A 13075-nucleotide genomic window follows, 5' to 3' on the forward strand; every position below is an offset into this window, starting at 1 on the left:
TTCAAAAAAAACCCTAGGAAATTACAAAAACACAATCCTGTTAGAAATATTATTTAGATTTCAAATTCAAGCACTGGAAAATTAACAAACATAAGATTTATGACTGTTACTTTAACTCTGTCACTTGTGCATATGCTTTGCTAGTCTTTAATTAGATGACCATGGTTTTTTCAAGGTACTCCTGCCTCAGTAGGTTGCACAGAATAGCTGCACAAAGGGATGGAATTAAGACTGCACAGGCATCTGTAAAAATGGTATGCCGAGCTCTCCAGTGTTTAGCCTGGCTCTGTGCAAATTCTAAAGCCGGTCTCTCTCACCAAAAGAAGTTGGTGCAATAAAAGAGATTACCTCACCCATCTTGTCTCTCTTCTTTTAACAACTTTTTTGCTATGTGATAAATATATATACTCAGAGTCTCCCCTGTGTCTCCTCCTCCTTTCTAGTCCCCTTTATTTTTCAGCTCTGGAAGGTTTTGAGTAAAATAAAACAAAACAACGGAGAAGCAATAAACTATGCTGAAGTCCAACAAAATTGAGAACTAGGGTCCTCCCATTCTTTTTCCTTCTCTGACCTTTGGCAGACTTGAGACGTCGGGGGGCGGGAAATGAAATACAAGAGGGCGCCGTGCCAAGAAAATTCTTGGGAGTAAAGAGCAGAGCACAACACCCATCCCCCTCCGCTCCTCGAGTCGCCCCTCACTTCATTCCCCCCCCTTTTGGTGATTGGCGTATTCTGAACGCAATCAGAACTCGAGATGGAGACGGTCGGGGGGCGGCTGACCAATGAGGCAGTGAGGGGCGGGCATAGCTGCAAGGCGGAGTTGTCTGTTCTTGCAGCGTTCCAGCTCTCTGGATGCGCGTCTGAGTCGAGGCTCAGTGCGACCAGAGGGAGCCGGGCGGCAGTAGTCCTTGATTCACGAAGCGCATCCGTCGCAGGGGTCGCCTAGTCACGAAATGGCCGGCAGGCGGAACCACGCCAAGGACCAGCTGAAGCAATGGCAGGATCAGCGAGGCCTTCAGGTACCCCAGGGGCTTCGTGCCTCGGGTCCCCGCGGCTCAGGGAGCCCCTGAAGCGGGCCAACGAGGGACTCGTGAGGCTGGGTCTTCTCTTTCCGAGGGGCCTCGCTCCCCGCCCGGCGTAGCCCCGCCGGCTGCTCCGTGCGCCCCCAGCCTGTGGGTTTTGCAGGCTAACGGTCACAGGGCGCGCGCCTGGGGCTGCGTCCGGAGGGGGCGGGTGGCTGAGATGGAAGCTCCCACCGTGTGGCGGTGCGAAGGGAGCAGGCGGGGAGATGGTACCTTCCACTTGAGGGGGGGCCGGGTGCGAGGGTGACGACGGGGTTGGTAGGAGAGTGGAGACCACGCAGGGAGGGGTGAGGCTTGGCTGAGTCGGTGGGGAGTGCCTGCGGGAAGGGTGCTTCTCTCGGGCTCCCTGAGCTGCCGCCATGGAGAGCTGGGCAGGGGCGCTAGAGAGGATGATACTTTGCCCTTTAGCGGAGCACTTCATGTCAGCGCCAGCGGGACGTAGGCCTGATTTACTCTTAAAATTTGGATTGAGCTAGACAGGTTGCTCAGGCCTGAGACAGTTTTGCACCGCAACTGCTGTAATGGGGCTGGGTCAGCAGAAGACGCTGTAATGCCCGAGAGATGGATTAACTACAGTGACTGAAATGTCTACGGGGGGTGGTGCAGCACCGTAGCACTGCTGCTGTAGTGTAGACATACCCCCGAGTCTCACAAGTCACCTCTAAGGCGGTATCTCCATTTTACAGATGGCAAAACAGGTACAGAGAGGCTGAGCTGGGAGTAGAACCCCAGATTGTAGCCTCCTAGTCCCTGCTGTCAATGGTAGTTTGTATTCTCTCTTGGCTAGAAAGGGATTAGAGACCTGATTTTCCAAACTACTAAGCACCCCAAAACTCCTATTGAAGTGCACTGTAGCTGTACATACTTAATATGTCTGAAAAAATCAGGATCTAGGCTTCTGCTGTTATTACTTTATATAGTAAGACTTTAGACTTTGATTACCTTTGTTTTGCTTAATGGAAAACCAGAGGTTTCCATATTCCTGATTGTTTTGTCTGGCTTTAGACATAGTGGTTTACACCTCAGCTTAAGCAAAAGTATAATTGAGAGCCATATACAGGCAATAAAATAGATGCTATGTCAGGTGGATGCAACAAGGAAGCTCTAGCATTTACCAGTCTTGAAAGTAGATTGTGATCACACATTATATAATGACAGGTTTCAGAGTAGCAGCTGTGTTAGTCTGTATTCGCAGAAAGAAAAGGAGTACTTGTGGCACCTTAGAGACTAACAAATTTATCTGAGCATAAGCTTTCGTGAGCTACAACTCACTTCATCGGATGCATCCGATGAAGTGAGTTGTAGCTCACAAAAGCTTATGCTCAGATAAATTTGTTAGTCTCTAAGGTGCCACAAGTACTCCTTTTCTTTCTGATAAAAGTAATATTTACATTTAGGGTGAAATTCATACTGATGAAAGAGGAGCCCACCACAAGGTGCCCTGTGCCATTTAGTAAAAAAGAGGACCTTGGAATAAAAACTAAAGATGTCCTCAGTTTAGAATTTTAAAGTAACTTGTAGACAGCAACTAGTTACTCTCAAAATATGTACCTTACGTTTGCTGTGTGGTTTTGGTTAATGGCAATCATAGTCCAATCTAAAGGCTAAAGTCCTTTTACTGTGAAAGGATTAAATGTTGTATTAAAACTAAACTTGCAGATTAAGGATTGAATTCAAGATAATATTCCTCTCACTTAAAAAAAAAAAAAAAAAGTCAGATGGAGCTCAAACCTGCAAGTTTCCCATAGATTTCAGAAACTCATGGGAAAGTTGCAGATTTAAGCACCATTTGGTTGTCATTGAAAAATATTTTTTTTAAGTGAGTGGGAACAGTAGTTTGAAAACAACATTAATCCTTGACTCTGTAGAATAATAATTGTAAGGGAGTTAGCTCTGTTTTAGAAGTGTGATTATCCTATCCAGTAGCACCCTCCATTTCCTTACTAATGCACTTGAGAGTTAATATGAAAAGTCATGTGTAACTCTTTCCAGTGTGCTCTACCTCATTCAGAATGCTGATTGTTAAGTCTTATGACTTGCTTTTTATAAAAGCCTTAGGGCCCAGTCTTACGCAGTATGAACTTTGCTGCATAAAATGACAGGATAACTCAGGATTCTCAGGCTCAGTTATGCAAGTTTCCTCACGTATCAGAGGGGTAGCCGTGTTAGACTGTATCCACACAAACAACAAGGAGTCCGATGGCACCTTAAAGACTAACAGATTTATTTGGGCATAAACTTTCATGGGTAAAAAAACTCCACTTCTTCTGATGTTTTCAAGTTCTCTCAGTAACAGTAAGAATTGTACTTACTTTTTTTAGTAGTGATGCTCTGTATTTACAGGTGATTCTTTGAAATTGCCATTGTGTTGCCTGTTTTGAGATGTGGCATTTATCTTTGGAATTTTCTAGAAAAAAAAAAAACCTCTGCTTTTTGGGTGCTACACAAGCTTCTCTTCCCAGCAATACGCATGAGGTAGCTGAGGTTACATAAACTGCCTCGTTTCCCTTTCCAGTCAGATTTGAGGAGAGGAGTCTGAGAGTGCCCAGGTTCTGATTCTTAGCAGACTTGTCTATTTTTGCTTGAGAATTTTTAAATAGTTGAATATGCTTTGGATTTTTAGCACTCTCAGGCAACATGATAGGAGTGTTCTACAAGAACAAACATGGCTGTACCCACTCTCCCCTTTTCTGATGGAGGTCTTCAATCCAGCAAAGAGAACATTCTTGTATTAAATATCAAGTGAAGTAGCAGACCACGCAGGTACACATGTCTAAGAGCTGTCATGGAAACTTCCATGCTAACTTGCTTGGAAGCCAAGGATGACTAGCTTGGAAGCAGCTAGAGCAGCAAATGATGAGGCACAAGTAAGGACTCCTCATCTCCTTCCATTTACATGGATTTGATCAAGGAGCACCAGTTTTCCCATGGCCCTCACTCCCAAATTTGTGTGCTCAGGAGAGATGAGAATCAGGAACACCTGACGTGGAAGAAGCCCAAATTGCTTTTGGAACTCTAGTATAACACCCCTTCATGTCCCACTGGACTTTTCTGATGTCAGGCTGAATTATCTATGTATTCTGACCTTCTTGCAAGCCCTCTGCTTTCAGCCTGCTCTCAGAATATTTTTCCTCACTTACTTGCTCCTATTATCTCATCCCCGCCTCACGTAATCCTGGCCCCCATAATCCATAAATGGCCTACAATAAAAAAAAATCCCTGTGGAATTAACACATAAGCAACATGCTCAAAATGCTGGCTGATATGTGTTTGTATTCCTTTCTCTCACTCTTTTTTGCCTGTTTAGATTGCAAGATCTTTGGGGCAGGGAACCTTATCTTGCTATGTGTTTTGTACACTGTGTGGCAAAATGGGCACTAATCCTAAATGGGGCCTGTAGGTTTACTGCAATACAAACTAATACCCTCTGCCATGTGGTGGTTTTGAAGGAATGAGACTATATTCTAATTTGTTCAAAATATATGAAAGTTTAATGTTGCAGAATTTTCACAGCTGCTACTATAGATAATTAAACTCAGAGCTGATGGACTCTTCAGGGATGGGGTCACACTCACCCAGGGAGATGCTGTGGGTTTTACATGCACAGGTCTGCTGGCTGGTAATTAGATAAAATGTGGTAGAGTTTGGATGGGGAGTAACTTGTCACGCTGTCTGGAGTGGCTCACAACTCTGAGTGCCAGTCTCAGTTCAGACTGGCAGAAAACAAGGCACCACTCAAACTGGTGGTATAGTCTAGAATTAGATTTCACCAAGCCAGTAAGTAACAAATGTGAACTCTTGGATCACTAGACTAGTCTTACTATGGAGTCACAGACAGTCCCTTAGGCTCTCCAACTTATCTTGCCACCTAGACAAACTGGATTTAGAGATAAAGAGGAAAAAAAAGTCACACCATATCAGGTTGCCCCCAGGCCCAAGGGACTAGCCACTTACCCAGATCCGTTGTTACTCCAGACCTTTCACCAAAGACAATGCTGGCAGTCAGTTCTATAGTATACTAACTATAGGTTTATTAGCTAAGAAATTAGTGAGAGGTTAAAGCAGGTAAAATATATTAATAAGTGGGTCATTGTTTATAAATCCAAGTGGTGGCAATGATAAACTGCCAGTTTCCCAAAAACGTCTTTTCAGGATACCCAGATGATCTTTGGGGATCTCTACTTTGCATCTGCTATGCTTCCCTGTTGGAGTCCAAACAGTCAGAGATGGATCATTTCTTGGTCCATATTTCTAGCTCCTTTACACAAAAAGGAAGCTGATGATGTCTTTACCCATGTGAGCTTTTCCTTTGATGACAGAGTGAGGAATGCATTTTGAATTTTTGACCTCCAATCATTACACATAATGACCACTTGCTTTTAAGATACGACTCTTCTTTTGCATTCCCCAATGTTTCATTTGTTTTTGATGGGTTATTTAGTTACAGGGGTATATTCAATGTAAATGTTTTCTGTTATCTATTCCTGTTATAATGTAAGTGGGAATAATACAAGTAACATTCCACTAGTTATAATGAAGTTTTTAAAACATCTGAACAATTCATATATTTATCCCTCACTTTGATCTATGCTAATACACAAGTGAATTGACCTGAATACATTCTGTGACGCTGGTCATGGTAGAAGACTACTATTGACTTTACAAAACATATTAGCCAAAGCAAAGAATTGTGTCTTTAAAATATTCATCAAGGGAATTCAGAATTTTGGATAGGTACCCTTTTACTTGGAGTTTTCAGATATATATAACCCCCCTCCGCCCCCCAATCCCCCAGACTCTGAACACTTTGATGCTCTTCAGGGCTTGGATTATTTACATTGTTCCAGTTACTTGCAGCTGAAGAAGTACAATCAGGCTTGTAAGAAGGCTGAAGACATCAAAGATCTGTGGACCTTACTACTAGAAGAAATGACCTGTTCAGGAAAGCATGGATAAACGTTCCTGTTGAACAGAACACATCCCACTTAAAACTAAAGAACAAACCCCAGCCTCTGATCTGTGGAATGAATAAAGAAAAGCTTGTTTCTGTGCATACACAAGTATTATGTTTTTCAAGATACACTAGGTGTTTTACATCTTAGTCATGTGGGGCCAACCTTCAGAACTTAAAATGGCATTTAGCTTTAGAATAGTTATCAGAAGAGCAGCACAATCTCTTACAGAAGCAAACAGATGCCTTTAAATAAGTAATAAAGGCCCTTCAAATAGCATTTAGTGTATCAAACTTAACTTTTTAAGGTTAATCCATGTAGAGTTAATTTATGAGTGTTGCTCTAAAACATGCCAAAAAATCCCGTCAAGAAAATATTCAGACTGCCCCACTCTACCATACATGAAATGACTGTATTTGTGGTATGAGGAAGAATTAAATTAATTTTAGGTTTGGCTTTCAAATTTCTTCCATGGTTAGACTAGTCAATGAAGCTGTGAGAGTAGAAAAGTCACTCAGTTTAAAAAGTTGCAGCAGGCGCTGTAAGCATTAATACAGTTTAGTGTGATCTGCAGAGTGATCGAGGAAATAAAAACATTCATATGCAGTTATACAAAAGGCGCATGTCCTCAAAGTAGTGGATTTGTGGTAGCTATTAAAATAATAAAACAGTCTGGCTGGTTTTACATGTACAGGGAGAGTCAATTAAGGATTTAAAGATTGTTCTGATCTTGTTGCCTCTCTTCTGCCTGGCTTCCTACATATTCATTGTAGTGCAGAAACCACATCTTTAGACGCTTCCACTTCTCTCAGACTGCCTAAGCTAGCAAAATAAGCTTGATTGCTTTTGCTATAGTAGTCATGATCACACTCTGTAGCGATAGATGTTTAACTTAATTGACTGTCCACTCCAATGGACCAGCTGTTTCACTTTGAGGGCACAGAGAGGCTGTTGGACACTGTCAGACACTGCTTACATTGTCAGTGCTGATGGCATTTCAGTGCCTGACTTGCAGAAGTGTGTTCTGAACTACTTGTTCCATAATGAGGCTGAAGAGGGGAAGAGTAGACTTTTAACTAAGTTCTGTTTCCCTAAAAACTAACTATTAAGAGGGTTCTCATTCCAATATAGTACAAATGTATTTTTGACTTTTAGAGTGAGGCATGAGAGCTTAGCAAGCAATTGTGAAGTAACATTTCAGCAGAGTTCCTGAATTTTGAATGGCTTGGGGGGGAAAAAAAAATCTACTAAGGTTATTAACAGTCTTTAAAGCAAAGCATATTCGGAGAGTGAGAGGGGTGTAGAACATTTACCATTACTCCTAGTGTTACAAGTATTTTAGTGATTAAATTCTTAAACATAAGTTTGAAAACCAAACCACCTGCTTATTTTGCAAGTTACAATGTAAAAAAAATGTGAACTTTAAAAAAGTTAGTAGTTATTTAAGTCCAGTAGCATTAAACTCTTGAAAGTTAGCATGTTGTCTTACCTCCTTCTTAATGCTTGTTCTTTCAGTTATTGAAGTCCAAAAACTATATTCAATAAGTAGTATGCCTTGTAGTATTTTTCCAGTTTTACACAACTATCAATCAAATTTTAATGTTAACGCAGGGTTTTGTTTTTTACACTTAAAATTATTCATACCCTCACAGTAACCATTATGATTAAATCAGCTTTGATGCAGGAAGCAGTTTTTCCTGTAGCTTCAGGAGTCATACTATTCTACAAGTCTATACCATTAGAGTTATTTTCACTGAATTCTACTTGATTAACCACTTAAAGGTATGGAAGTTTATTTTACTTTTTCCGTTGTAGTAACTTGATTTCTTAAAAATCATCTTTGCATTTAGAAACCAGATGCCTTGACCACTGGAGCCGGGATCCCAGTAGGCGATAAACTTAACATCATGACAGTAGGGCCACGTGGCCCTCTTCTTGTTCAGGATGTTGTTTTCACTGATGAGATGGCTCATTTTGACAGAGAGAGGATTCCTGAGAGAGTTGTGCATGCCAAAGGAGCAGGTGGGTTTAAAAGGCATGTGTTCCTTAGCTGCATAAAAGTCTGCTAGAGAATGCCAGTGAATTAATATTGCAATCAAGATTGTGTAATGAGGCAGACAAAGGCATGATATATGAAATTGATATTAGGCCAAATCCTGTTATTGGCGGGGGGGGAGGGGTAGTCTGTGAACTCCAGCCAGAGAAAACAAAGAAAAAAGTGTTTTAGTTTTTTTCCCACATTTGACATAGAGATAAATAACTGTGGAGGCAAAGTAGCTTACCGTCTAAGAAAAGTCCTGCAGGGACCTGCAAAACACTTCTGTTATATTTTCTCTTTTCAGAGGACTTAAGAATCTGACAGCAATTTGGTGTCTATACTTAGTTATTTAAAGTAAGAGGAGTAAAGGCATCTGTTTTACAATTGATCAAAATTGTCTGTCCTGGAATAAAGCCTTAATTACTAGATCTAGTGTTTACCTAGGGAATGATTAGATGTTAAGTACTTCTACAAAAAGAAAAGGAGTACTTGTGGCACCTTAGAGACTAACCAATTTATCTGAGCATAAGCATAAGCTTCTACAGTTTACTAAGCAGATAAATGCCAGTTCAATTACCCTTTAGGGCAGTGTTTCTCAGTCTTTTGTACTGATGGCCCCTTTAACATAGCAAGCCTCTGGGTGCAACCCTCCCACCCCCATCAATTAAAAACACCTTTTTAGGTATTTAACACTATTATTAATGCTGGAGGCAAAGCAGGGTTTGGGATGGAGCCTGACAGCTCTCAACCCCCCATGTAATAACCTCGCAACCCCCTGAGGGGTCCCAACCCCCAGTTTGAGAACCCCTCCTTTAGGACAGCCTATTAAAAAAAAAAAAAATCCGTAACTTCATGTCTGAATAAACTTTTACTAGCAACAGTAAAAAAGTGTTGTTGTTCACTTCTTTTTTAGATGAACTATTTATATCATTTATACTTTAATAAGACTTTTATATTTAAAATGAGTAATCAAGTTGCCGCATATAAAAGGAGAGAAACTAGCAAAAACTGTAGTTAGACTCTTTCATGGCTTGTTTTTGAACAAGGTTTCATGATCAAAATAGCACTGATTACTTATTTCTAGTGTCAGTTTGAGAATTTGGATTCTGTTTTCAGTTTACATGATGTAACATGCTATTTTTGTTAGTTTCATATGGGTTTATGGCATTAACATGAAGGATTAGTGGGTTTTCAAGGTTCATAAAAATAAGAAAGTATCCAGTTTTAGTGAACTACATAGAAAGTTTCATTAAGTAACACTCAACTTTCAGTGCATGCAAATGAAAACCTATAAAGGAGTACTCACCTATGTCTAAGATATTTCTCCCAGCAGTACCTGCCCAGATTGATGCTTTTGTTTCAAGCTGAGGTTTATTCACCCCCCAAGTTAATTTTTTGAGCGTTAACGCCTTGTTAACTTGTTTTGCTAATTGGAAATCAAAAATAATGCCCCTCTTCCCCACATCCTTTTCCCATCAACTACAAGTGCCTCCCTCAAACCGGTAGGTAAGAGTTTAACAACACTAACATACAGAGTGTTGCCAAAGGCAATAAGCATATTGGCCTAGATCTTCATAGGTATTTAGGTTCCTGACTTCCATTGATTTCAATACCTTTTGAGCTTCTGGTTCTGATTCTTTTCATTCAGTACAAATATATTCATAAGTATGTATACACTTTACTCACACGGCCTGTCTGAATCCTTAGGATCATAGCTGCTAGCTATGCCATACCACCTACAGCTGCAAACTGTTAGCTGGTGAGCATTTAGTAATTAGCCCCCTCTAATTTATAATCCCTAATTTTTGTGTTTTTTTGCTGTAAAAGCCACAGTATTAGCACTATTAGAATATGAGAGAAATTATACAGCACCAGAAAAGGAGGAGAAAAGTCATCAACCCCAAAGAACAAGATCCACATTTCCACCAAGCCAGGTGAATGATGAGTGTATAATTAAGAATTTATAAAAGAAAATTCCCTCTGAAGACTTTTTCCCTTAATGCTAACTGTTAGTTACCCTTTATCATTGCTTCATAGGTAATATGAAGTCACCACTTAACTAAACAAATGTGGTATTACAGAAACTGTAGATAGCTACAGGCTATGTTTCTTCATAAAATGAGACTCTGCCTTTCCCATGACAGAAATTTTGCTCTTGAGGAGAGGACTTTACCAGTCAAATTACAGTTAAGAATTTTAGAGAGGGGAAAATTAAAACTTACTGTGTGGGATCTCCCACTTCCTAAATGAGATGATTACATCTTTTTGCCTTTACGTGAGGTCTTTGGTGGAACGGATGTCCTCATAGGTAGGTACACCTACTCATCTGCTGGTAACATGGCACACTGCAACAACTTCCATCAGCTGTTTCTCCTCTGTTTCCTATCAGACTCTGTGGAGGTGTCTCAAGTTATCAAGGCTGCAGAATACTAAACAAATACCTTAGTTATCTGCCTGTATTATGAGATAGTGTACAATCTGCAAATATAAAAACATATCCAATGTACTGTATATACACAAATGGCGAAATACCTTTAAAATACCACTCACGTTGAATACTAAGTCAAACTTAGACTTCTAGGCTATGATTTATTTTATGCTAAGGAAGTGTTGATAGCCATGTGATGCTCTGTTGTGGTTCTGGGATGGATGGCCTGCAGAAACCTCTGTTGCTCACAGCAGCATGCCAACCTAGGTGTATTTGTACTGGGCACTAATGTTCTCTACAAAATGCTGTATGTTAAGTTTTGTGAAGTTTGGCATGCTCCATATCTCTGCTCAGTGTTCTCTTATGCAGGAAACTGAGTTTCGTGATCCTAGGATGCAAACAATCTAATTGGAATATGTAGTTTCAGAGCCCAGCAAACACAGATACAGCGAGCAACAATTTCATTTCATTTGAAAGAGGGAAAGCTACAAAAGAAGCAAGAGTATAGAGAGGCAGAGAGGGGTAGAGGAAAGAAGTTAGCAGAGTGGTGGCTTGAGGTGGAAGAGAATGTTGTTGAGTTTTCTCCAATTGCCATAAATATTTCTCCAGTTGCCCTTCTCCAATATCTAGTACTTTGGTTGTGCCCCCTGATATTAGCGAAAGTCATGTCGCCTCTTTGCGGTTCACAGTTGTTCATCCAATCATGTATAAAAGTAATTTTGTTTTGTTTTTTTTCAGGCGCTTTTGGCTATTTTGAAGTGACACATGATATCACCAAATATTGTAAGGCGAAGGTATTTGAGCACATTGGAAAAAGAACACCAATAGCCATTCGATTCTCCACTGTTGGTAAGGTGATGTAATTAATATGTGTGCCTTTTATATAACACATGTATAGAATTGGTAGTGTAACACAGTTCCACAAAGTGTAAAATTTCATGTTCTTTTGACCACTTCAGCTGCCCTCTGCCAACTTACTCCTCTCCCCTAGATTTATTCTAAAATCTTGAGTAGTGTTAAGCAGCTGCCATTTCATGTAACATCAGTCTACCGTAGACATTTTTCCTCCCAAGTGTGAGAAGAAGTATGGTCTTTGCAGGAGACTTTGGTTTTATTCCTTGCTCTGCTGTAGGCTTTCTTTATGAATGTGGGCAGGCCATGATTAACGCCTTTCTGCCTTGGTCCTCCATGAGAATAATTATCCCTCTTTTTCATTCTTACTTGGCAGCAATGTTGTGAGGATAAATTCATTAATGTAAATATTATGGGAATGAGGATCATTTAAAAAAAAAAAAAAAAAAAAGCTTTCTGTAAAATAAAATAAACTAGCCTTTCCCAAATCCTAAGATGGATAAGTTACAGCTTTTTACAAATGACTTCAAAGGCCAATATCTTGCACATTATATGACTGAAAATACGAACTTTTTTTATGCCATTAGAAAGTGGGAGGTTCTAAAGTTACCATAGCTATTCATATTTTCCAATACTTTTATAGTTACAACTTTTTGGATCCTTTGTGATAGTTGTTCTAAAATCTTCAAGATGGTCAAATCAGGATTCTTGAATCTTCTGAAACAAAATAAAGAGTCTTTTTATCTTAGTAACCCTGGGGATTTGCTTGTGTGGGTCAAAGCTCTGGCAGCCGAACAACGCTTATTTGTTATGAGGATTTGGAGAGGCAACTGGAGTTACTGACACAGAGCACGTACTAAAATAGACTGCTGAACTTTTTCTGCACTGCTTATGTGGGTTTTCTCCTGTCTGTATAGCAATCTTAGGGCTTGTCTATGCGTGGACACTCAGGAAATTTTATGATGATTTAACTAGTGGTGTGAAGGTAAGGTGTATTAGTTAAAGCATATTAAATTGCTGTGTAGACATACTTTTTCAGAAGTAAGGTGGGTTAGTTAGGAAAGCTGGTCTACATGTAAGGAATTCTGATGTAAAAACTTCTAATAGGTCAGGTTGGTATAACTTACTCAGTGGCACAAGAGTTGTCCATGGAACTGCAGATGCATTGCTCGCTCTGTCTACAATTCAGGCCCAAATGTGTTACAAGCATTCAGGTGCCTGAAATAGTGGGGCAAATATACTAAAATTCTCCAGTGTGGATAAGGTTTAAAAAGTAACAATAATAGTTGTGGGCCTCTACTTCTCTGTCTGCTTATGTTAAATATAAGGTTGTGTGATTTCCCGCCCCCCCCCCCCCATTTTGCCATTTTGACACTTTTACATATACACGTTTCTTCTAGCTGGAGAGTCTGGTTCGGCTGACACAGTTCGTGACCCTCGAGGCTTTGCAATGAAATTCTACACAGAAGAGGGTAACTGGGATCTTGTAGGCAACAACACTCCCATCTTCTTTATCCGTGATGCCATGCTGGTGAGTGAGACCATGGGTGTAGGTGGTTTCAGCAGGTGAGATAAAGAAGTCCCAAGGATTTGTACAAGTGGTGAAGAAAGGGTAATGAGAAGCATAAAATACAGATTGGCACTGAAAAGTTATTTTACCCTGATAGTTCAGTATAGATTTGGAATTTTTTGACTGAAAATGAAGCTACTTTGAGAAATAATT

General features: G+C 40.3%; 1 protein-coding gene across 2 annotated transcripts in view; it reads left to right on the forward strand.

The window, feature by feature from the left end:
- Nucleotides 1-792: 792 nt before the first annotated feature.
- Nucleotides 793-13075, forward strand: part of CAT (catalase) — a 37578-nt gene continuing 25295 nt past the window's right edge. The window contains exons 1-4 of one of the 2 annotated variants that reach the window (XM_074955261.1): nucleotides 793-1019; nucleotides 7885-8056; nucleotides 11239-11349; nucleotides 12753-12883. In XM_074955261.1, coding sequence (XP_074811362.1) covers nucleotides 954-1019; nucleotides 7885-8056; nucleotides 11239-11349; nucleotides 12753-12883 — 480 coding nt within the window. In that variant the 5' untranslated portion in view covers nucleotides 793-953. The remainder of the gene's footprint in view (nucleotides 1020-7884; nucleotides 8057-11238; nucleotides 11350-12752; nucleotides 12884-13075) is intronic. The other variant, XM_074955262.1, reaches the window with a different exon arrangement.

The sequence above is a fragment of the Natator depressus genome, chromosome 6, assembly GCF_965152275.1.
Source record: "Natator depressus isolate rNatDep1 chromosome 6, rNatDep2.hap1, whole genome shotgun sequence".
In the NCBI taxonomy this organism is placed as follows: domain Eukaryota; kingdom Metazoa; phylum Chordata; order Testudines; family Cheloniidae; genus Natator; species Natator depressus.